Source organism: Pelophylax lessonae, assembly GCF_965119305.1.
Source record: "Pelophylax lessonae genome assembly, chromosome: 12".
NCBI classification, from domain to species: Eukaryota; Metazoa; Chordata; class Amphibia; order Anura; family Ranidae; genus Pelophylax; species Pelophylax lessonae.
Window position 1 is genome coordinate 135,372,635 of NC_138779.1, and position 22,801 is coordinate 135,395,435.

At 43.6% G+C, this 22,801-nt stretch overlaps 2 protein-coding genes across 2 annotated transcripts in view; one reads left to right on the forward strand and one right to left on the reverse strand.

Annotated features, from left to right (window-relative positions):
* The window catches only part of NKAPD1 (NKAP domain containing 1), a 57,267-nt gene extending 40,715 nt beyond the window's left edge, over positions 1 to 16,552 (reverse strand). Inside the window, exons 1-2 of the mRNA XM_082274168.1 lie at positions 16,455 to 16,552; positions 10,570 to 10,646 (exon numbers count right to left, since the gene is read on the reverse strand). Of these exons, the coding sequence (XP_082130294.1) occupies positions 10,570 to 10,638 (69 nt within the window). The 5' untranslated portion in view covers positions 10,639 to 10,646; positions 16,455 to 16,552. The remainder of the gene's footprint in view (positions 1 to 10,569; positions 10,647 to 16,454) is intronic.
* Positions 16,553 to 16,634: 82 nt separating this feature from the next.
* Positions 16,635 to 22,801, forward strand: part of PIH1D2 (PIH1 domain containing 2) — a 58,257-nt gene continuing 52,090 nt past the window's right edge. The window contains exon 1 of the mRNA XM_082274167.1: positions 16,635 to 16,724. The gene's annotated coding sequence lies outside the window, so the exon portion shown is untranslated. The remainder of the gene's footprint in view (positions 16,725 to 22,801) is intronic.

Sequence of the window (22,801 nt, forward strand, 5' to 3'; positions counted from 1 at the left end):
ACCAGTTAAAAACACACATAAGCAGCTGTACACGGACGGAACAATATCACATGGGCCCCGTTCGCCATCACTGGCTTAGGGGATACCATGCTCCACTGGATCTCCAGTATTTACTCTTAGCCAACGGCACAGGTTAAGGTGAACAGTGTCTTGTCATCCCCCTTCCCTGTCACAAATGGGACTAGGCAGGGCTGTCCATTGTCACCTCTACTCTGCTTTTTTATTAGAGCCCTTTCTTTGCACTGCCCGGCTGAATCCTGATATACAAGGGCTATGTGTTGGAAGGACTCAACATAAAGTCTTGGCCTATGCTGATGACCTACTTTTCTCTTTCACTAATCCGTTCTCCCAAACCTGCTCCCTCCCAAACGTGCTCAAAGATTTTAAATTATACGGGTCTCTCTTACGTCTCAACTTTTTAAATATGAGGCTATGGGGCTGAATGTCTCTTCTCCCCTGCTCCAGTCCTTGCAGCTCAACTTTAAATTTAAATGGACAGAGACTTGAAATATCTAGGGACCTCTATCCCTGCTGACCTTACTCGCACCTATGATCTTAAAATTTCCTCCCCTTTTACGCAATGTGCAAGCTCTCTTATACAAACATATGGCACTCAGGATTACATTCTTAGTTTGGAAGATGCAATATCATAAAGAGGAGTATCCTACCCAAGTTTTTATACCTCTTCCAGGCGCTACCTATAACTATCCCTAAAGGGATATTTTAAGCAGGCTTGTGCCTTCTTCACACAATTTATTTGGGCTCATAAACACCCTAGGATCAGGAGGTCCTTATCGCTCCCGAAAAAATCTGGAGGCCTTGCAGTCCTGGATCTTTACAAATATTTCTAAGCTGCACACTTAGGACTTCTCACCGATTGGTGCCATCATGGGGATGTTAAACTGTGGCCCCATATGGAGCAGGACTAAAGTCGGGATTTGCTGCATAGATCTCCTTGGTGTTTGGAGACCCTTCCTCTACCTCTTAAACACCCGCTTATAGGGACAACAACCCGTTTGTGCTTCCAACTCATCTCTACGGGTAGGTGGTGGTCTTTGGAGTCCCCACTGTCCCCCATGCTGGGTAAACCCCCGATTCACTCAAGGTTTTAGTGCGGGGCCTTTTAACCCGGTGATCACAGGTGTCAAACACAAGGCCCGCGAGCCAAATGCAGCCCCCCAGGCCATTTCAGGTGGCCCTCGCACCTCTCCTGGAACTGCGGCACCCCCCTGGTCTCTGCCCCCACCTGGTCTCTGTAGTCAGCAGCAGGGAGGACAGAACTCCTTTGTCAGATCCTGCACTCCTCCGTGCAGCTGCAGAAAGGCTCATCTTTGCCCACCCCCCCTTTTCATTAGTCCGCAGCAGAAAGGATGGCAGAACTCCTCCTGCAGATCCTGCACCTCTCTTTGCAGCCGCAACACCACCTTGCCTTTGTCTCCCCTGGTCTCAGCATTCAGCAGACTCTGGAAGCAGAATCCACCCCTTCTCTGGTTCTCCTCCAGAACCTGCACTTTTTCCCAGATCCACCCGCATCTTCTTCCTGGCAGTAGCACAAGGTAAGGGGGTGCATTGTGATGCAAGGAAGGGTGGGTGGGGTTGACATCCCATGACTTCTGATGGTGGTGGGGTTCTTGACATCCCATGTAAGGGTGTAAGGGGGCGTGGGGTGCTCTGGACATCTAATCTTACAGATATAACTGGCCCTTTGAGGGCAACCATAATGCTGATGCGGCCCGCAATGAATAGGAGTTTGACACCCCTGCCGTTGATTCAATCTGGGCATTATCAAGCCTCTCATTTTGCAACATCATGGACCTGGCCCTCGTTGGAGACCCTGACGGACCGGAATGGCCCCTTCTGCCTTGATAACTGCAAGGCTTCACAATTACACCATTTCCTACAGACTCTCCCAGCTCCTGATAATTTTTGTCGCAACTTGACAACACTTGAGGAGTCCTGCTCTAAGAGTGGCACACTTCAACATACCCTCTCAGCAATGTACACTCTTTTAGTCACGCCCCACAATGATTTTCTGCCTTCATACTTGGCAAATTGGGAATCAGAACTAGGTAAAACATTCCCAAAGACGCAACACTCCAATATTACCAGATTCGCCTTGAGATCCTCAATCAGCACGAAAGTGCAGGAAACCAATTTCAAGATCCTTACCCGGTGATATCTTACCCCCCGCACTCCTCCATAAATATTTTCCATCTACCTCCGCACTATGTTGGCGATGTCAGAAGGACCATGGGACGTTGTTACATATCTTCTAGTCCTGTACTAATTTGGGAAGTTTCTGGAAAAAGGTCCGTACGATTATCCAAAAATTTACTGACCACAGAGACCCTAAAGATCCAGAGTTCTTCCTGTTGCACGCTTCCACAATCCCTGCTAAGGTCTATAAGGAATCTATTCTCCATCGCCTTTTGAATGCGGCCAAGTCCTGCATTCCCCTCACCTGGAAACAAACACAGCCTCCGACAATTAGTATGTGGTTGAGGAAGGTGGAGGACCTGATTTTGACTGCCCGGCAGAAATGAGAGGCACACACACACACACACACACACACACACACAATGGAACGTGTTTATCTATTCCGAGGAAGGGAAGGCTCTCGTTGAGGTGACTTCTACTGAGTGATGGAGTTACCACAACTCACTGTGTTTTGTTCTTCCCAGAGCAAATGTTCTCATCCTCCCACCCCAATTCCTACCCCCCCCCCCCCTTTTTCCACTTCCTCACTCTTTTCTATGCATTTTCACAAAACAGTACAGTTGAGCAATTTTCCATCACATCATTAATAGGATTATATTGGAGGTTGTCCATGTTTAGTATTACTTCCTGGAATTACACTAAAACATGCTAGCCTGTTAGCAACAGGGGATGATTTTGCCTGTCCCTTCTACCGATCTCGGTCCACATTATAGCTGATATTTGTCAGGATATCTAATTTTTGGTAAGCAGTTTTGGACATCCCCTTTGTCCTCTTTTTCCTTTTTTTAAATTTAACATGATAATGTTACAATTATAACTTACTACCATTGGACCCTTTGTATTTCTGAATGTGTATGCATCTCATTTTGCCTTGCAATAAAAATTTAAATTTGAAAAAATAAAATAAAGGGGAAGGAGAAACTGCCCACCAAGGGCACGGCCATAGCTAGTCATAAATCTTCCCCTTTCCACCTCTTGAACACCTAAACAGACCCCCAAGGGAGATATGTTTTTTTTTTTTTTTAAAGGGACTATAGCTGACCAGAAGTTCACATTTGATACGCTATGTGCCCCGAACGCTCAGCAACTTACATTTATAAATTCTGTGCTGGACCGCCTAGCGACATTTTAGGGGCGATTTTAATGTCAGCTCAGACCCCTTTTTTGATATCTCTCAAAATAGACCCACATACTCCCATGCCTTTTTAAAGTACTTCTAAAGGCTATGCAGGCACACCTTCTAGTTGATAGCTGGAGGGCGCTACACACTAATGACAAAGATTTTAGCTATTACTCGAGGGTCCATGATGGTGACACACTAATTGACCTTTTGTATGTGAATCATCATGCCTTAGATTTACTACAAGATTAAAAAAATGACTATGACCACGCCCTGGTGACAGCTATCATATTATTGCCGCAGGTAGCTGCACAGGAATGGTCCTGACGATTGAATGAAAATCTCCTTGACGAGGTCGCTGTAGTTGCTAAGATTACCGGTACCCTCACCTATTACTTCAGGGAAAATACCACTGATGACCTTGACAAAGGGATAGTATGGGAAGGCCCCAAGGCTGTGGTGAGGCGCAAACTAATTTCTATGGGCTCTAAACTTAAAATAGACCAGCAAGCCGACTGAACTTTGTCATAAGCGTCATGGAGACCCTGAGGCTCTTCTAAGATTGCCTCCCTGTTTTGGGACTATTATGCTGAATTTGATCATCCCGACGACTCCTTTTCTCCCGAGGCGAAAGCTTCCAAATCGACACATATTCGTCACTATTTGGCCTGAGCAGGGTTGCCATCCTTGACGGCAAAGAAACAGACAAACTTAGACTTACAGTCTCTCACAAAAGTGAAAAATTATTTATTATACCTTTTCAGGTAACAACGCTGAAGAAATTACACTTTGCTACAATGTAAAGTAGTTTGTGTACAGCTTGTATAACAGTGTACATTTGCTGTCCCTTAAAAATAACTCCACACACAGCCATTAATGTCTAAACCGCTGGCAACAAAAGGGAGTACACCCCTAAGTTAAAATGTCCAAATTGGGCCCAAAGCTTCAATACTTTGTGTGGCCACCATTATTTTCAAGCACTGCTTTATCCCTCTCAGGCATGGAGTTCACCAGAGTTTCACAGGTTGCTACTGGAGTCCTCTTCCACTCCTCCATGATGACATCAAGGAGCTGGTGGATGTTAGAGACCTTGTACTCTTCCACATTCTGTTTGAAGATGCCCCACGGATGCTCAATAGGGTTTAGGTCTGGAGACATGCTTGACTAGTCCATCACCTTTACCTTTAGCTTCTTTAGCAAGGCAGTGGTCATCTTAGAGTTGTGTTTTAGATACTGCCCTGCGGCCGAGTCTCCGAAGTGGATCATGCTTTGCTTCAGAATGTCACATTACATGTTGGCGTTCATAGTTCCCTCAATGAACTGTAGCTCCCCAGTTCCAGCAGCACTCATGCAGCTCCAGACCATGACACTCCCACCACCATGCTTGACTGTAGGCAAGACACACTTGTCTTTGTACTCCTCACCTGGTTGCCGCCACACACGCTTGACACCATCTGAACCAAATAATTTTATCTTGGTTTCATCAGCCCATAGGACATGGTTCCAGTAATCCATGCTGCTTGTCTTCAGCAAACAGTTTGCAGGCTTTCTTGTGCATCATCTTTAGAAGAGGTTTCCTTCTGGGACCACAGACCAATTTGATGCAGTGTGCGGCGTATGGTCCGAGGACTGACAGGCTGACCCTCCCCACCCCTTTAACCTCTGCAGCAATGCTGGCAGCACTCATTTGTATATTTCCCAAAGACAACCTCTGGATAGGACGCTGAGCACGTGCACTCAACTTCTTTGGTCAACTATGGCAAGACCTGTTCTGAGTGGAACCTATCCTGTTAAACTGCTGTATAGTCTTGGCCACCGTGCTGCAGCTCACTTTCAGGGTGTTGACAATCTTCTTATAACCTAGGCCAGTGATGGCGAACCTTGGCACCCCAGATGTTTTTTTTTACATTTCCCATGATGCTCAATTTGCTCTGCAGTGTAGTTGAGCATCATGGGAAATGTAGTTCCAAAACATCTGGGGTGCCAAGGTTCCTCACTGGCCTAGGCCATCTTTATGTAGAGCAATAATTTTTTTTTCAGGTCCTCAGAGTTCTTTGCCATGAGGTGCCATGTTGAAGCTGTTGAGAGAATGCGAGCAATAATACCAAATTTTAGGGCTGAAACAACTAATCAATAAATCGACAACTAATCGATTATAAAAATAGTTGTCAACTATTTTCATAATCAATTAGTTGGTCAGCTGATTAGATGGCCTGCATACAGAATGTATTATTTGTTTACAGATCAGGAAATACAGTGAAGCACACATACAGCTCAGTACACCGTCCATACATGTCAGTATACACAGTGCAGCACACATAGAACTCAGTACACCCTCCATACATGCCAGTAAGTGCCTGAGAACTTGTGAATGTGTGAGGAGCAATGCCTTATGGGACATATAGTCCTGGGCAAGAGAAGAAACCAAGTGATTCTAAAGGCAGTTTTTTTACCTTGCTATAGGGGCACACTATACTATACTTTGCGGCTTCCTATAGGGGCACTCTGAAGGCAGAGGAGTGAGAAGGGCTGTGGGGGGGGGGGGGGATGCAGAAGAGGAGAATCAGTGTTGCTCTGTGCAAAACCATTACACAAAAGGCGGGCAAGTATGACAAGTTTGTTAAAAAAAAAAATTAAAATTAAATGTTTACTATCACCTTAAGGGCTCTGTGCAGGGAAGATCAGCATATGAACCATGGGAAGGTGGAGGCTGAAAGACTAGAGGTGATATAAGGCATTACAATTACATTTAAATAAAAGTTTACCAGTATTGTGCGTTATATTTAAAATGATTATATCCATGAAGAACAGTCTCAGCTTTTAGTACTACTTTAATATAAAAATTGTATTTTCCCCCTTTCACCCTTTATATAGCTTCATGTCTGACTCCCAGTTAAAATACCCTACATATCTGACTTTTGGCATATTTATTATATATATTTACACATGATACAAGATATAATACTTTCACTATCTTACAGTAGAAAAATTATATTATAGTAGTGATTATCTGCTGTCTTTGTACTATAAAAGGGCTATTTTTTTTTTTTTTTTTTAACCCCATCATGACGTGATAAAAAATAAAAAAAAAAGAAAAAAAAAAAAGAAAAAAAAAAAAAAAGCATGCTACTGCTACTAAATGTCTTATGCTGCTCATACATGTATTAAAACATGTATTGATTTTGGACAAGAATATTTGCATGAATATTTTTGTACAAAAATGGTTTGTATATTCGTTGAATGGACGAGTGTTGTTTGAAAATTCCACTTGCTTTTAACATTCAATTTTTAAAATGAAGAGAACGTCTGAGCAAAAGCCACATACACTATTTGAAGATTAGTTTGATTGAAAAGTTTTCTATTCTGCACCTTTGAATTTTCCTGTCACTGTGGTTGACAACAAACACCGAATGGACCCCACTAATGGTTAGAAAATCGGATAAATGTTCTTAAAACAAAAAAAATTCTAAAGAAAAAGGAGTGTGTATGGCCAGCATAAGTGACAGCAGGCGCAGGGAGCTTTTATTAAGCTACCTGCCTATTTTACAAGGGAGTCTGTCATGAATATTATATAACAATCCTGTCTGAAAATTTGCAAAACAGTGTTTTAGGTCTTTTTAAATTTTAGAAAAATGTTGGATCTCTGAGTCTATGTACCACATTCAAACCTCTAAGTATATCTGTCTCAGAGTGGATTAAATATCCAACTATATAGCTGGATATTTATATTTACCACTGCATATGGATATTCAAGAATACTAAACTAAATTATACACCAAACTTTTCTTTTCTTGAGGTTTTTATCCGATTAATCGAAACAATCGGCCAACTAATCGATTATGAAAATAATCATTAGGTGCAGCCCTACCAAATTTAAAACACCTGCTCCCCATTCACACCTGAGACCTTGTAACACTAACGAGTCACATGACACCGGGGAGGGAAAATGGCTAATTGGGCCCAATTTGGACATTTTCACTTATGGGTGTACTCACTTTTGTTGCCAGCAGTTTAGACATTATTGGCTGTGTGTTGAGTTATTTTGAGGGGACAGCAAATTTACACTGTTATACAAGCTGTACACTCACTACTTTACATTGTAGCAAAGTGTCATTTCTTCAGTGTTGGCACATGAAAAGGTATAATAAAATATTTACAAAAATGTGAGAGGTGTACGCACCTTTATGAGATACTGTATATTGTTGTCCCAGATTACAATCCTCCCCAAAGAAGGCAAGGATCACACTTTACCCTAAAACTACCACCCCATTTCTCTGCTAAATGCAGATCTTAAAATCTTTGCAAAAATTCTCGTAAATCACCTGAAGCATCTTTTACTGTCGGTGGTACACCCGGATCAGACAGGCTTTATAGCGGGTCGAGAAACTAGGGATAACTCTTCTGGCTATTTAGTTAATCCATTGAGCTTGTGTCTGTCACCTGCCTTTGTCTTACTTAATTTTATCTACTGACGCAGAAAAGGCGTTTGACCGTGACGACTGTTTATACCTTACCGCGGTATTGGAGACTATGGGGCTAGGCCCGCATATGCGGAGTTGGATCTTGGCTCTATATATTTCCCGAGTGCTCAGTTCAAGGTTAATGGTAAACTTTCCCAAGGGTTTCCTATTAGGAATGGCACCAGACAAAGGTGCCTGCTTTCACCCCTTTTGTTTGCTTTAGCCCTGGAACCGTTTCTGAGGACCATCCAAGCGGATCCGAATAGTAAAAGGTGTTACAGTAGGTACAGTGGAGCATAAGCTTTCAGCCTTTGTGGATGATATCCTTTTCCACCTCACGGACCCCCTGATCTCGTTGCCTAATCTGATGAAGGAACTTCAATTATTTGGATTGGTCTCTACTTTTAAGATAAACTATAAAAAAAAAACTAGGGCGTTGCCCATTACCTTACCTCACAAATTCACTACAAATTTGCAATAGGCTTTCTCATTTTCCTGGGCAAAATCCTCTCTAAAATACCTTTGAATCAGCCTCACTAACCAACCAGAGACATTATATACTCATAATTATATTCCTTATATTACTTGGCTAAGTCGTAACAATATCATTAAGATGAACATCCTTCCGAGGCTTCTTTTCTTCCTGCAGATGGTACCTGTGTCCCATACCTAGAGGGTTTTTTACTCACCAGCATTTTTACTGATTTTTTCTGGTTGGGTCAGAAACCACAGATAGCCATGCACATGTTAAAACAATCTAAACGGTCAGGTGGCTTGAGTGTACCCGATATAAGAATACTACAGAGCAGTAGTCCTACAGAGGATCCTTAAGTGGGGCACCCTACTAAAACTAAATTGTGGGTCACTTAGAAAAATTCATAGCAGGACACAACCCATCAAATGCCCCATGTATACCCCGGGAGAACAGAGGTTTGTCGGCAGCTGTGTCTCCTTTGATGACCCATGCTTTAAGGGCCTGGGACTGCATCAATAGACTATATTCTCTGGCTCCTTCTGTTTCTCATTTTGCACCATAGGGAGGCTTTACCTAGTTTCCATTGGGGGAATGTCTGGCCTTTTTTTGGGCTCTGAGCCTCTGATGGCATCACTACTTGTGGTAAATTTATGGCAGATGGGAAGCTTCTCCCTCTGGAAGCTCTTAGAGGACTATACGGTGGCAGAGGAGTGGATAGCGACCTGCAGAGGTACATCAGAACGTTTCCAAATGACTTGGGCAGCCTGGCAGAATCATAACAGGGACTTGGACTATGTTCCATCCAGCCTTGATGTTGCCCTCTTGAAGTTAGCAGACCCTAACTTTGGAATACCCACCTGATGAGTAGTAATCTGTTTATTCATGTATTGTATTACATAAATCCTTGCCTGTATAACGGTTCGTGCTGGTGTGAATGGTCTAGAGCTTCTAAAAAGGTATACCTTGGCGTCCAATCCTTCCCTATCCCCTTGTTTTACTTGGTTTGTTTATTACCTATGTGGCACTTGTGAGACAGAAGGTGCTAGGGAAATAATACCCATTTTGCTGAAGATAATTTAATGCTGTTATACTGGAGGCTCCTGGCAACCGACCATACCATGGACACCAGGGCAAACCCCCCATGTGGTACTCCAGTTCTAAGGTTCGTCAATTGTCCTCCTGAACACGATGGTCAATGTGGCCTCCCTATCTTGTTGGGTCGGCCCTTGACCTACTTGATGTGTCACTCGTTTTTTTTAATCACTCTTTCATATCTTTTACTCCATCAAGGTGTTTTGTGATGTATGTTTCGATCATATGCTTGGACTCATACAAGTAGTAGATAATCACGATTACCTCAACTGTTTTTGTATGCTATGTACATGTTGAAAATAAAGATTATAGAAAAAAAAAAAAGAAAATTGGACAGTACAGTTAGACAGGGTTGTTTAGAGATGACTGTGAAAGCAAAAAGGCCCGGCGCTAGAAAAATGGGACCTGCTCTCCCTCCATAATAATGATCAAAAGCCACCCGGGGGGGTCATAGAGCAGCTGTGTGGAAATAATATACCAGGAAAAGTGCTGAAGCATACAGTTACACCAACAATGACCACAAGAGAGCGCTGAATGGACCCATTGGATAGTGAATGATGATATAGAACAATATAATCTAAAAATTCCATAGTTAATTCATCCATCCATGATGCAGGACAGTGATAAATCATGAAACAAACTCCCTTGACCCGCATTGTTAAACCCTGATGGATAAAAACTCACAGGATGGATCCCCTCTGGCGTGCTGCCAGTGTAACATGACCAGCCAGGAAGGTGCTACGGTGCAGGCGGCCGTAATCTTCTCCAAGCCATGGAAATAGCAATAGGAGGGAATCCCAGTGTGCCATGGAGAGGGGAGGAGGACCACAATCTGCCAGATAGAAGGAAGGCAGGAGATGTACCAACCAGTGGAGCTGCTAAGGGAGCAGGTGGAGCCGACCAGTGGCTATGTACACACCCAGAGAGCAGCCCTAGTGTGACGTCAGACCTTTGGGGAGTGGCCGTTTAGAGTGAGGCTTGAGCCGCTGGTGGAGCGCGGGACGGGAAGGAAGAGATCACGGTCGTCATTTGTTGTCCTAACAACGAGTTTCGGGCATGGCCCCTTGTCAAGTCACGTGATTGGGACAACGAGTGGGGTGTAAATAGGGGCTGGCTGCGGGATGTATGCAATTTTTTTAAAGGAGCCGCAGCTCTCTTTAAAGACAATTATGGTAGCCAGTATTATACAATGAAGTCATTTTTACCTTGTTATGGGCGTCTGTATGTCGTATGACATTTCTAAGAAGGACTTTTCCAAGAGGAACACGAGACATCTCAAAACCTTGAAAAGAAAAAAAGGAAACTCTCAGTAGGACAACTTAGGTACATATACTTAAAGCTAGCCAACAAGTTGTGCTCCAGTCAATGTCAAACTAAACTGGGAGCCGCACCCTATATATAATGACCCCTAACTGTGGGTGTTCCTAATATTACCTAACACTAATACATAAGTTCACAAGGGAGACTTGCGAGTTTGCTCTGTCCAAGAATACACTGACTTATGAGCGTGTTCCATTCAATATAACACTGATTCATGGGCTTGTCCCATCCAACACAACACTGATCCATGAATGTCCAACACAACACTGACCCATAACCATGCCCCAATTAACACCATGCAGACAGACAAGTGTGGTAAAAACAAAACATTGACTCATGGCAAGGCTTAGTCCTACTAAATACTGACCTATAACAACGCCTAGGACTACTGGACACTGACCAGGTACAATGCCTCATACTACTGAATTCCAACCCATGATAATGCCAACCATTACTAGATGCTGACCCTTAAAAATGCCTAGTACTACTGGACAATGACCCGTGACAAGGCATTAACAGTGGAAACTGGACGCAGTAAAACTTGATACAAGTCACAGGGGTTATCATCATGTTTTTACCACACTTGTGGGTCTCCATTGTGGTAAATGAGGCACACTTATGAGTCAGAGTCACGCTGAACTGGGCATGCTCATGGGTCAGTGATGTGTTGAATGGTCATTGATCAGTGTCATGTTGGACAGGGTATGCTCATAGGTCAGTATCACATGTTAGATAGCAATGAATTTGTGTTATGTTGGACAGGGGGTAATGTCATATATGGGGCACACTTACGTCAATGCCTAGTACTACTGACACTGATCCATAACAATGCCTAGTACTACTGACACATGAAAATACTTAGTACTGGACTGTGACTTATGCCAATGCCTAGTACAACTGGAATGTGACCTGTGGCAATGCCTAGTACAACTAAAAATTGACCTGTCCCAGCCCTGGGTTGCAAACGGTGTCATGCTGTATGGGGCACACTTATGAGTCAATGCTTAGTACTATTGACTAGGGCTGAAACAACAAATCGATTATGAAAATAGTTAACTATTTTCATAATCGATTAGTTGGTCAGCAGACTAGTTGTCCTGCATACAGAATGCATTATATGTTTACATATCAGGAAATGCAGTGAAGCACACATACAGCTCAGTACACCGTCCATACATGTCAGTAAGTGCCTGAGATCTTGTGATTGTGTGAGGAGCAATCCGTTTGCAGATGATATACGGACTAAATGTATGTCTATGGGCATTGCGGATGTCAGCGGATGACACCGCTGACATCCGATTTTGCATCCGTTCCGTTTTTGAAACGGAACAAAAATAGGGTTCTGTTCCGTTCCAAAAAACGGAACAGAACTGAAAGGACGAAAATCGGATGTCAGCGGATGGTCATCCGCTGACATCCACAATGCCATAGACATACATTATGTCCGTATATCATCCGCAAAAAAATAGGATGATATACGGACATGCGGAATGCCCGTGTGAAAGGACCCTTAAAGACTATGTGCAGGGAAGATCAGCAACTGCACTCAGAGAAGACTGTCTGGTAGACTGGAGGTAATAGAAGGCATTACAATTACATTTAAAATAAACTTTTACCAGTATTGTGCATTATATTAAAATAATTATATCCATAGTGTGGATTAGAGATGGATCAGAGTGGATTAGAGATTTTGCTCCCTAACCATATAGTTGGTTATTTATTTACCACTGCATATATAGATATTTAAGAATAACTTGCCTTTTTTTTTTTTTTAAACTTTACATATTAACCACTTTACCACCGGAGGATTTTGCTGTGCGAATTTAACTGACAATTGCGCGGTCGTGTGACGCTGTACCCAAACGAAATTTACGTCCTTTTTTTCCTACAAACAGCGCTTTCTTTTGGTGGTGTTTGATCACCTGTGCGATTTTTACTTTTTGCGCTATAAACAAAAAAAAAGAGCGTTTATTTTGAAAAAATAACAATATTTTTAACATTTTTTTTATATGAAATTCCCCCCCCCCCCCCCTCAAAAAATGTAAAAATCAAAACTTTTCTAATTTTTTGGCCAATTTGTTTTCTGCTACATATGTTTGGTAAAAAAAAAATCACAATAAGCGTATTTTGATTGGTTTGCGCAAAAGTTATTGCGTTTACTAACTAAGGGAAAGATTTTTGTCATTTTTGTTTTTTTTTTTTTAACGCGTAATGGCGGCGATCTGCGATTTTTTTTGCGGGACTGCGACATTGCGGCGGACAGATCGGACCCTTGACTGACATTTTTGACACTTTTGGGGGTACCAGTGACATTTCTATAGTAATCAGTGTTATAAATATGCACTGTTACTGTAAAAATGACACTGGCAGGGAAGGGGTTAATTTTATTGGAGAGGGAGGGGTTAATGTATGCCTGCTGCTTACTGACGTGTGTGGGGGGAGGTGACTGAGTGACAAGGACAGATCACATGTTGAGCTATGCTGAACACTGCAATCTGTCACTCCTTGTCACTTAGGAGATCCACCCGTTCTGTTTACACAAGCGGGTGGATCTCCAAACTAGATTCCCCGACGATCGGGGAAGAGCAGCGGCGATCGCCGCCGCTCCTCCCCTGGCCCGACTCCCGCTGTGACTGAAAACAGCAGGAGCGCGCCTCCTACAGGGGGAGGAGTCCAGCGACGTGGGTCTACGTCGCTGGACAGAATCGGGCCACTTTGCCGCAGTACGGTCAACGTGACCGGCCGGCAAGTGGTTAACTGATTTATACACCACACTTTAACCGCTTGCCGACCGCCGCACGACTATATACTGCGGCGGTCAGCCCCTCACAGGCAGAGTGACGTATCGCTACGTCGCTAGCCTGGGAGGGTCTGGGGAGCGAGCGCGCGCCGCCGGCGGCGCGCTCCCGCTCCTGCGCGGTCACGGACCCCCCCGCGCGTGTGACCGGCGGACCCGATGTCCGCCGGCCACTCTGCGATCGGCGGGGGAGAGGGAGAAAGTCAGGCAGCTTGTGTAAACAAGCTGCCTGTCATTCTCCTCGGTGTAAAGACACTGATCACACGGATCTACTATGTAGATCCGTTGATCAGTGTCCTTACAGCTCAAGCCACAGCCAATCACAGTAGAAAGCACGCCCCTAGGGACGCACACAGCCCCTCCCTCCCAAATAAAGTTAACCCCTTCACTACCAGTGTATTTTTACAGTAACAGTGCATATGTATAGCACTGATTACAGTAGTAATGTCACTGGTAACCCCAAAAGTGTCAAAAATGTCAGTCAAGGGTCCGATCTGTCCGCCCCAATGTCGCAGTACCGCAAAAAAAAAAAAAAAAAAAAAAAAAAAAAAAAAAAAAAAAAAATGATGACCCCATGTTTTGCTATTTCTGTCTGGTTGTTATTGACGCAGATTTGTTGCGGTTGGCTGTTCTATGTTATTCTTTACTTGGAACAATATTTCTTTGCAATGTTTCTTGCATTCTTGTATGTTGTATTGAAAAATTTTCAATAAAAACTATTGAACAATAAAAAAAAAAAAAAAAAAAAAAAATCGCAGATCGCCGCCATTATGCGTTAAAAAAAAAAACAACAAAAATGACAAAAATCTTTCCCTTTGTTAGTAAACGCGATAACTTTTGCGCAAACCAATCAAAATACGCTTTTTGCGATTTTTTTTTTACCAAACATATGTAGCATAAAACAAATTGGCCGAAAATGTTAAAAAATTTGGATTTTTACATTTTTTTTGGGGGGAATCTCATATAAAAAAATTGCTATTTTTGAAAAATATTGCTATTTTTGCAAAATTGACGCTATTTTTTTGTTTATAGCGCGTGATCAAAAAAATCGCACAGGTGCTCAAATACCACCAAAAGAAAGCTCTGTTTGTGGGAAAAAAAGGACGCCAAATTCGTTTAGGTACAGCGTCGCACGACCGCGCAATTGTCCGTTAAAGTCACGCAGTGCCGAATCGCAAAATACCCCCTGGTCGTTTAGCAGCCAAATCCTCCGGGGCTTAAGTGGTTAAGGATATTATCCGATTGATCGAAACAATAAATCGGCCAACTAATTGATTTTGAAAAAAATTGTTAGTTGCAGCCCTACTACTGACACTGACCCACCCATGACAATGCCTAGTACTACTAGACTGTGACCTATAGCAATTCCTAGTACTGCTAGACAGGGACCAGTGGCAATGCCAATTACTACTGACACTGAACCATGACAATACCTTGTACTACTGGACTGTGACATATGACAGTGCCTAGTACTATTGGATTGCAACCTGTGGCAGTGAGTAGTACTAACGACACTGGGCCGTGGCAGTGCCTAGTACTAACAACACTGACCTGTGCCAGTGCCTAGTACTACCGAACCGTGGCAGTGCCTAGTACTACCGGACCGTGGCAGTGCCTAGTACTACCGGACCGTGGCAGTGCCTAGTACTACCGGACCGTGGCAGTGCCTAGTACTACCGGACCGTGGCAGTGCCTAGTACTACTGGACTGTGACCTGTGGCAATACTACTGGACTGTGACCTGTGGCAATGCCTAGTACTACTGGACTGTGACCTGTGGCAATTCCTAGTACTACTGTGACCTGTGGCAATGCCTAGTACTACTGTGACCTGTGGCAATGCCTGGTACTACTGCACTGTGACCTGTGGCAATGCCTAGTACCACTGGACTGTGACCTGTGGCAATGCCTAGTACCACTGGACTGTGACCTGTGGCAATGCCTAGTACCACTGGACTGTGACCTGTGGCAATGCCTAGTACCACTGGACTGTGACCTGTGGCAATGCCTAGTACCACTGGACTGTGACCTGTGGCAATGCCTAGTACTACTGTGACCTGTGGCAATGCCTAGTACTACTGTGACCTGTGGCAATGCCTGGTACTACTGTGACCTGTGGCAATGCCTGGTACTACTGTGACCTGTGGCAATGCCTGGTACTACTGTGACCTGTGGCAATGCCTGGTACTACTGTGACCTGTGGCAATGCTGGTACTACTGTGACCTGTGGCAATGCCTGGTACTACTGTGACCTGTGGCAATGCCTGGTACTACTGTGACCTGTGGCAATGCCTAGTACTACTGTGACAATGCCTGGTACTACTGTGACCTGTGGCAATGCCTGGTACTACTGTGACCTGTGGCAATGCCTGGTACTACTGTGACCTGTGGCAATGCCTGGTACTACTGTGACCTGTGGCAATGCCTGGTACTACTGTGACCTGTGGCAATGCCTGGTACTACTGTGACCTGTGGCAATGCCTGGTACTACTGTGACCTGTGGCAATGCCTGGTACTACTGTGACCTGTGGCAATGCCTGGTACTACTGTGACCTGTGGCAATGCCTAGTACTACTGTGACCTGTGGCAATGCCTAGTACTACTGTGACCTGTGGCAATGCCTAGTACTACTGTGACCTGTGGCAATGCCTAGTACTACTGTGACCTGTGGCAATGCATGGTACTACTGGACTGGTAGTCCCCTCCCCGGGTTGCATACAATAAATGTGACCCAGCTGAGGCCTGTTTATCATTAGTACAGCTCCCCTCCTTTCATGCTCTGTAGTCTCCCCTTCACACACACAATGGTCCACTCCATGCCCCCTGTACTCTTCTGCCATCCTCCCTCATAGGTGCTCTGTGACCTCCGAAGCGCCATCCTCCCAGCTCTATCCGAGGATGTCCCTGACTATGGTGCCACTATGACAGGCATCATCCCCTGCTCCTGTTTTCCCCTCCAGCCAGGCCAAACTTACCTTCCACAGCGTCGCCGCTTCCCCTTCTTCCCGGAAATACATGTACAGAGCCTCCCTGACATTGGGCGGAACGTCTGTGTGAAGGTGCGGGGGGAATATTTCAGTGCTGCACCGTGTGATGGTTGCCAGGGTAACCGCGTTGTATTGAAGAAGGCGAGTGGACTGTATACTGTGTACACAAACACGTGTATTCTCCGGTCTGCTCCTTATTTCCACAGACAGTGTGAGGAGGCACAGCCCGCTGTCTGGAGGTCTGTCCCCGTAGGAAAGGTCAGTATTTCCACTTGTCATCTAATCTGTAATACATTCCATCCAGCCTGTTATAGAGGTGTCACCAGCCATGGATCTCCTCTGACTGTCTATACCTAAATAACAGCCTGTAACCCCCCCCCCCCCTTTCCTGTGAGAGAGAACTGGACAGTATTCTAAAAGAGGTTTCATTAAAGATCTATATAGGGGAATCAGAAGCTCATTCCCCTGCTGGTGATCCCTCTAGTTATAAGTATAGATCTATATAGGGGAATCGGGACCCCTTCCTCTTGCTGGTGATCCCTCTACTGATATAAAGAACTATATAGAGGAGTCAAGACCTCCTTCATCATGCTGGTGATCTCTCTAGTTACAACTATAGATCTATATAGGGGAATCAGAACCTCCTCCTTCCTGCTGGTGATCCCTCTACTGATCTAAAGATCTATATAGAGAAATCAGGACCTACTTCCTACTGCTGGTGATCCCTCTAGTTATAGCTATAGATCTATATAGAGGAATCAGAACCTCCTTCCTCCCGCTGGTGATCCCTCTACTGATATAAAGAACTATATAGAGGAATCAGAACCTCCTTTCTTCTGCTGGTGATCCCTCTACTGATCTAAAGATCTATATAGAGGAATCAGGACCTACTTCCTACAGCTGGTGATCCCTCTAGTTATAGCTATAGATCTGTATAAAGGAATCAGAACCCATTTCCTCCTGCTGGTGATCCCTCTACTGATGTAAAGAACTATATAGAGGAATCAGAACCTCCTTTCTTCTGCTGGTGATCCCTCTAGTTATAGCTATAGATCTGTATAGAGGAATCAGAACCCCCTTCCTCCTGCTGGTGATCCCTCTATTGATGTAAAGAACTATATAGAGGAATCAGGACCTACCTCCTACTGCTGGTGATCCCTCTAGTTACAACTATAGATCTATATAGGAGAATCAGAACACCCTTCCTTCTGCTGGTGATCCCTCTAGTTACAACTATAGATCTATATGGAGGAATCAGAACCCCCTTCCTCCTGCTGGTGAAGGTGATCCCTCTACTGATGTAAAGAACTATATAGAGGAATCCGAACCTCCTTCCTTCTGCTGGTGATCCCTCTAGTTATAGCTATAGATCTATATAGAGGAATCAGAACCCCCTTCCTCCTGCTGGTGATCCTTCTACTGATCTAAAGATCTATATAGAGGAATCAGGACCCACTGCTGGTGATCCCTCTAGTTACAACTATAGATCTATATAGGGGAATCAGAACCCCCTTCCTTCTGCTGGTTATCCCTCTAGTTACAACTATAGATCTATATGGAGGAATCAGAACCCCCTTCCTCCTGCTGGTGAAGGTGATCCCTCTACTGATGTAAAGAACTATATAGAGGAATCAGAACCCCCTTCCTCCTGCTGGTGATCCCTCTACTGATATAAAGAACTATATAGAGGAATCAGAACCTCCTTTCTTCTGCTGGTGATCCCTCTACTGATCTAAAGATCTATATAGAGGAATCAGGACCTACTTCCTACTGCTGGTGATCCCTCTAGTTACAACTATAGATCTATATAGAGGAATCAGAACCTCCTTCCTTCTGCTGGCGATCCCTCTAGTTACAACTATAGATCTATATAGAGGAATCAGAAAACCCTTCCTCCTGCTGGTGATCCCTCTAGTTACAACTATAGATCTATATAGAGGAATCAGAACCTCCTTCCTTCTGCTGGCGATCCCTCTAGTTATAACTATAGATCTATATAGAGGAATCAGAAAACCCTTCCTCCTGCTGGTGATCCCTCTAGTTACAACTATAGATCTATATAGAGGAATCAGAACCTCCTTCCTTCTGCTGGCGATCCCTCTAGTTATAACTATAGATCTATATAGAGGAATCAGGACCTCCTTCCTCTTGCTGAGACCCCCCTATGATGCATCTTAGCATTCTATACGCTTCTCAGCCTTTTGGCTAAGATCAAATGTAGTATCTGTTCTTATCAGTGTCCAGTAGGGGTGCTGTGCTGTCATTCTGGCTTGACTGGGAGCTTTAGTGGCTGGCTATGTACCCCTGCTGGAGTGATGGGGGCTTGAAAGGCTAGTACCGGCTGGAACAAAAATCAAAGACGCCCGCATGCTGTCAGAGCCCGAGAGTACTTCTCTGGAAAACTGGAAGAGCCCAGTTCATCCTGATTTGAGTGGCTCTATCTTCTATGGCCATGGGCTGGGAAGGCAGAGATTCTGCAGTATATGTGTCCCCTATGGGTGCTCTTAGTAACACTTGGGTGTGTGATCCCACATGGTCACAGTCACTCAAACTTTTTCTGCACTGTACCTTTTAGGGCTGGGCCTTTTGGCTAAGTTTGGGGCAATTTTTGTCTTTTAGGCCTCAGGGCCCGGCCAGTGCACTATTTCACAACCATTTATTTATTTTCCTCCACTATTTGTCACTCTTTCACTTTTGTGTTTGTTTTAACTCACTAAGATGAAGGGTGTGAGTCCTCAGGCTTGCCCTGACGTCTAGGGGGAGGATGTCTGGCCCCTAGGTTCCTTCCTCCCCTGCCCCTGGGGGGGGGGGGTCTTTCTTCAGGAGCGCCCCTTAACCTAGTATTCGATGGTCGGCTTTGGCTGACCTAGAAGAACAGGGTCTGCCAGGCCTTCTTGCTAGGCAGACCATTAGAATCCTATGTCCCTGTCAGGAGCCTTGCGTCCTAGGGGATCAGGAAGAGGGTTTACCTCTTTGGGGGTGGAAAAGCAAACCCTTAAGTGCACTTTTTTGTGTGTTTTTTTTTAAGTGCCTTTTTTTGTACACTTAATGGTTTTTCCATTTTTAGTTTTGTGCACAACCGCAGAGAAAAAAAAATCCTAGAATTCTATTCACTTTTCACACTCCTTGGTCACACTGTTTGCTCATTTTGCAATCGTGAAAAAAAAGCACCCCCAAATCTTTATCTTCTGTAGAGCTGTCCAACACTGTACCCCTAATATTTTACTTTTATAGGGGATTCTTTTTTTGTAAATTTTACATTTAGAAACATTTTACTGCCGTCCCCACTGCTTTAAAGGATACGTTCACTTTTTTAAAAAAATAAATAAATGAACATTTTTTTAGCAGGTAAAAAAAATGTGCATTTATTCTTTTTTGTTGCAGGAGCCTGGAAAGCATGGCACTAGCGATCAGCCAATCGCTGATGCCATGCAGGTCTCCTGCACACTGTCAGTATTTTGGGCTTACCTGTACATCCCGTACTGGTAAGTCAATACTCAGGAACACTCAATGAACTACCACAGCGCTGCAGCGGGCGGCTGCTGCAGCATTGAAAACATGTTACATGTTCCACCCTAAAAACGGCTTAGTTCCTACATAAAGTATATAAGGAGGTGAGGGTAGGGGTGGGGGAGCTGGGCCAGCACAAACAGTAATTCGATGCACCTAAAAAAGAGGGCTCTATGACATGTAAGAAGAAAAGGGGCTGCAATAGAGAGTTTACTCTCTTGGAGTAGTCACATTTTGTAGCAAGTTCAAGGGCACATTGCAAGAGAATTAAAAATAAATTATAGATAGAAAAAACACTGCAAGTAAAATGCATAATTTTTCTGCTTTTTATTTGTAATTTGATGACAGGGTCTCTTTAATATAACACATTAAATATAAAAGTGCAGCGCTGTTAAATATATATATATATATATATATATATACACACACACACAAACCCGATTCCAAAAAAGTTGGGACACTGTACAAATTGTGAGTAAAAAAGGAATGGACTAATTTACAAGTCTCATAGAGTTATATTTTATTCACAATATAATATAGATAACATATCAAGTGTTGAAAGTGAGACATTTTGAAATGTCATGCCAAATATTGGCTCCTTTTGAATTTCATGAGAGCTACACATTCCAAAAAGTTGGGACAGGTAGCAATAAGAGGCTGGAAAATTTAAATGTACATATAAGGAACAGCAGGAGGACCAATTTGCAACTTATTAGGTCAATTGGCAACACGATTGGGTATAAAAAGAGCTTCTCAGAGTGGCAGTGTCTCTCAGAAGTCAAGATGTGCAGAGGATCACCAATTCCCCCAATGCTGCGGCAACAAATAGTGGAGCAATATCAGAGTTTCTCAGAGAAAAATTGCAAAGAGTTTGAAGTTATCATTATCTACAGTGCATAATATCATCCAAAGATTCAGAGAATCTGGAACAATCTCTGTGCATTAGGGTCAAGGCCGGAAAACCATATTGGATGCCCATGATCTTCGCGCCCTTAGACAGCACTGCATCACATACAGGATCCTACTGTAATGGAAATCACAACATGGGCTCAGGAATACTTCCAGAAAACATTGTCGATGAACACAATCCACCGTGCCATTCGCCATTGCCGGCTAAAACTCTATAGGCCAAAAAAGAAGCCAAATCTAAACATGATCCAGAAGCGCAGGCGTTTTCTCTGGGCCAAGGCTCATTTAAAAACCTGGAAACTTGGAAAACTGTTCTGTGGTCAGACTAATCAAAATTTGAAGTTTTTTGGAACCCTGGGAGGCCATGTCATCCGGACTAAAGAGGACAAGGACAACCCAAGTTGTTATCAGCGCTCAGTTCAGAAGCCTGCATCTCTGATGGTATAGGGTTGCATGAGTGCGGGTGGCATGGGCAGTTTACACATCTGGAAAGGCACCAGCAATGCTGAAAGGTATATCCAAGTTCTAGAACAACATATGCTCCCATCCAGACGTCGTCTCTTTAAGGGAAGACCTTGCATTTTCCAACATGACAATGCCAGACCACATACTGCATCAATTACAACATCATGGCTGCGTAGAAGAAGGATCCGGGTACTGAAATGGCCAGCCTGCAGTCCAGATCTTTCACCCATAGAAAACATTTGGCACATTATAAAGAGGAAGATGTGACAAAGAAGACCTAAGACAGTTGAGCAACTAGAAGCCTGTATTAGACAAGAATGGGACAACATTTCTATTCCTAAACTTGAGCAACTTGTCTCCTCAGTCCCCAGACGTTTGCAGACTGTAATAAAAAGAAGAGGGGAGGCCACACAGTGGTAAACATGGCCTTGTCCCAACTTTTTTGAGATGTGTTGATGCCATGAAATTTAAAATCAACTTATTTTTCTCTTAAAATGATACACTTTCTCAGTTTAAATATTTGATATGTCATCTGTGTTGTATTTTGAATAAAATATTGAAATTTGAAACTTCCACATCATTGCATTCTGTTTTTATTCACAATTTGTACGGTGTCCCAACTTTTTTGGAATCGGTTTGTGTGTATATATATATATATATATATATATATATATATATATATATATTAGTGGTCATATATGCACACTCGTGGATAATCAAAAACAATAAAGTTCATGATAAAAAGTCCACAGAATCACAACAAAAAAGTCCAAATAAGGTCCACATTCCAGAAAGGTGCTTAACCACTTAGCGCATATCGACGTACCGGTACGTCGGGTAACTTTGCAGGGTTATACCGGGATGATGCCTAGAGGCATCATCCCGGTACCGTGGTTTGAAGCCAACGGTCGGCTGGATGGAGTCCCGATGAATGCCGGAAACGGCATTGATCGGGTCTCCGATGACGTAACCCGGAGGCGGCGTCCATGATGTCACTTCCGGGTTACTGTGCTGCAGAAGGCGGCAGATTTGAAAAGGGCTGTATGCAAAAATGCCGTTTTCTGCGTTTTGCATACATGGAAGTGTAGTGGAGGGGTCGAGGGTCTTTTAGACCCTCGATCCCTCCATAAAGTGTACCTGTCACTACATATTGGTGTCACAAGGGATGTTTACATTGCTTGTGACAGCAATAAAAGTGATCAGATTTTTATTTTTTTAAAAAACCTGTAATAAAGTTAAAAAAAAAAGAAAAAATAAATAGGAAAAAAAAAAAAAATGTAGCCGCCCCCGTCACTGTTAGCTCGTATACGCAAGTCGAGCCGCGAATGAAATCGCTGTTCAAACCACACATGTGAGGTATCGCCGCGATCGCCAGAGCGTGGGCAATTATTAAAAAAAAAAAAGCTACACTCTAACTCTAAACTGGTAACCGCTAAATAAATTTAAAGCGT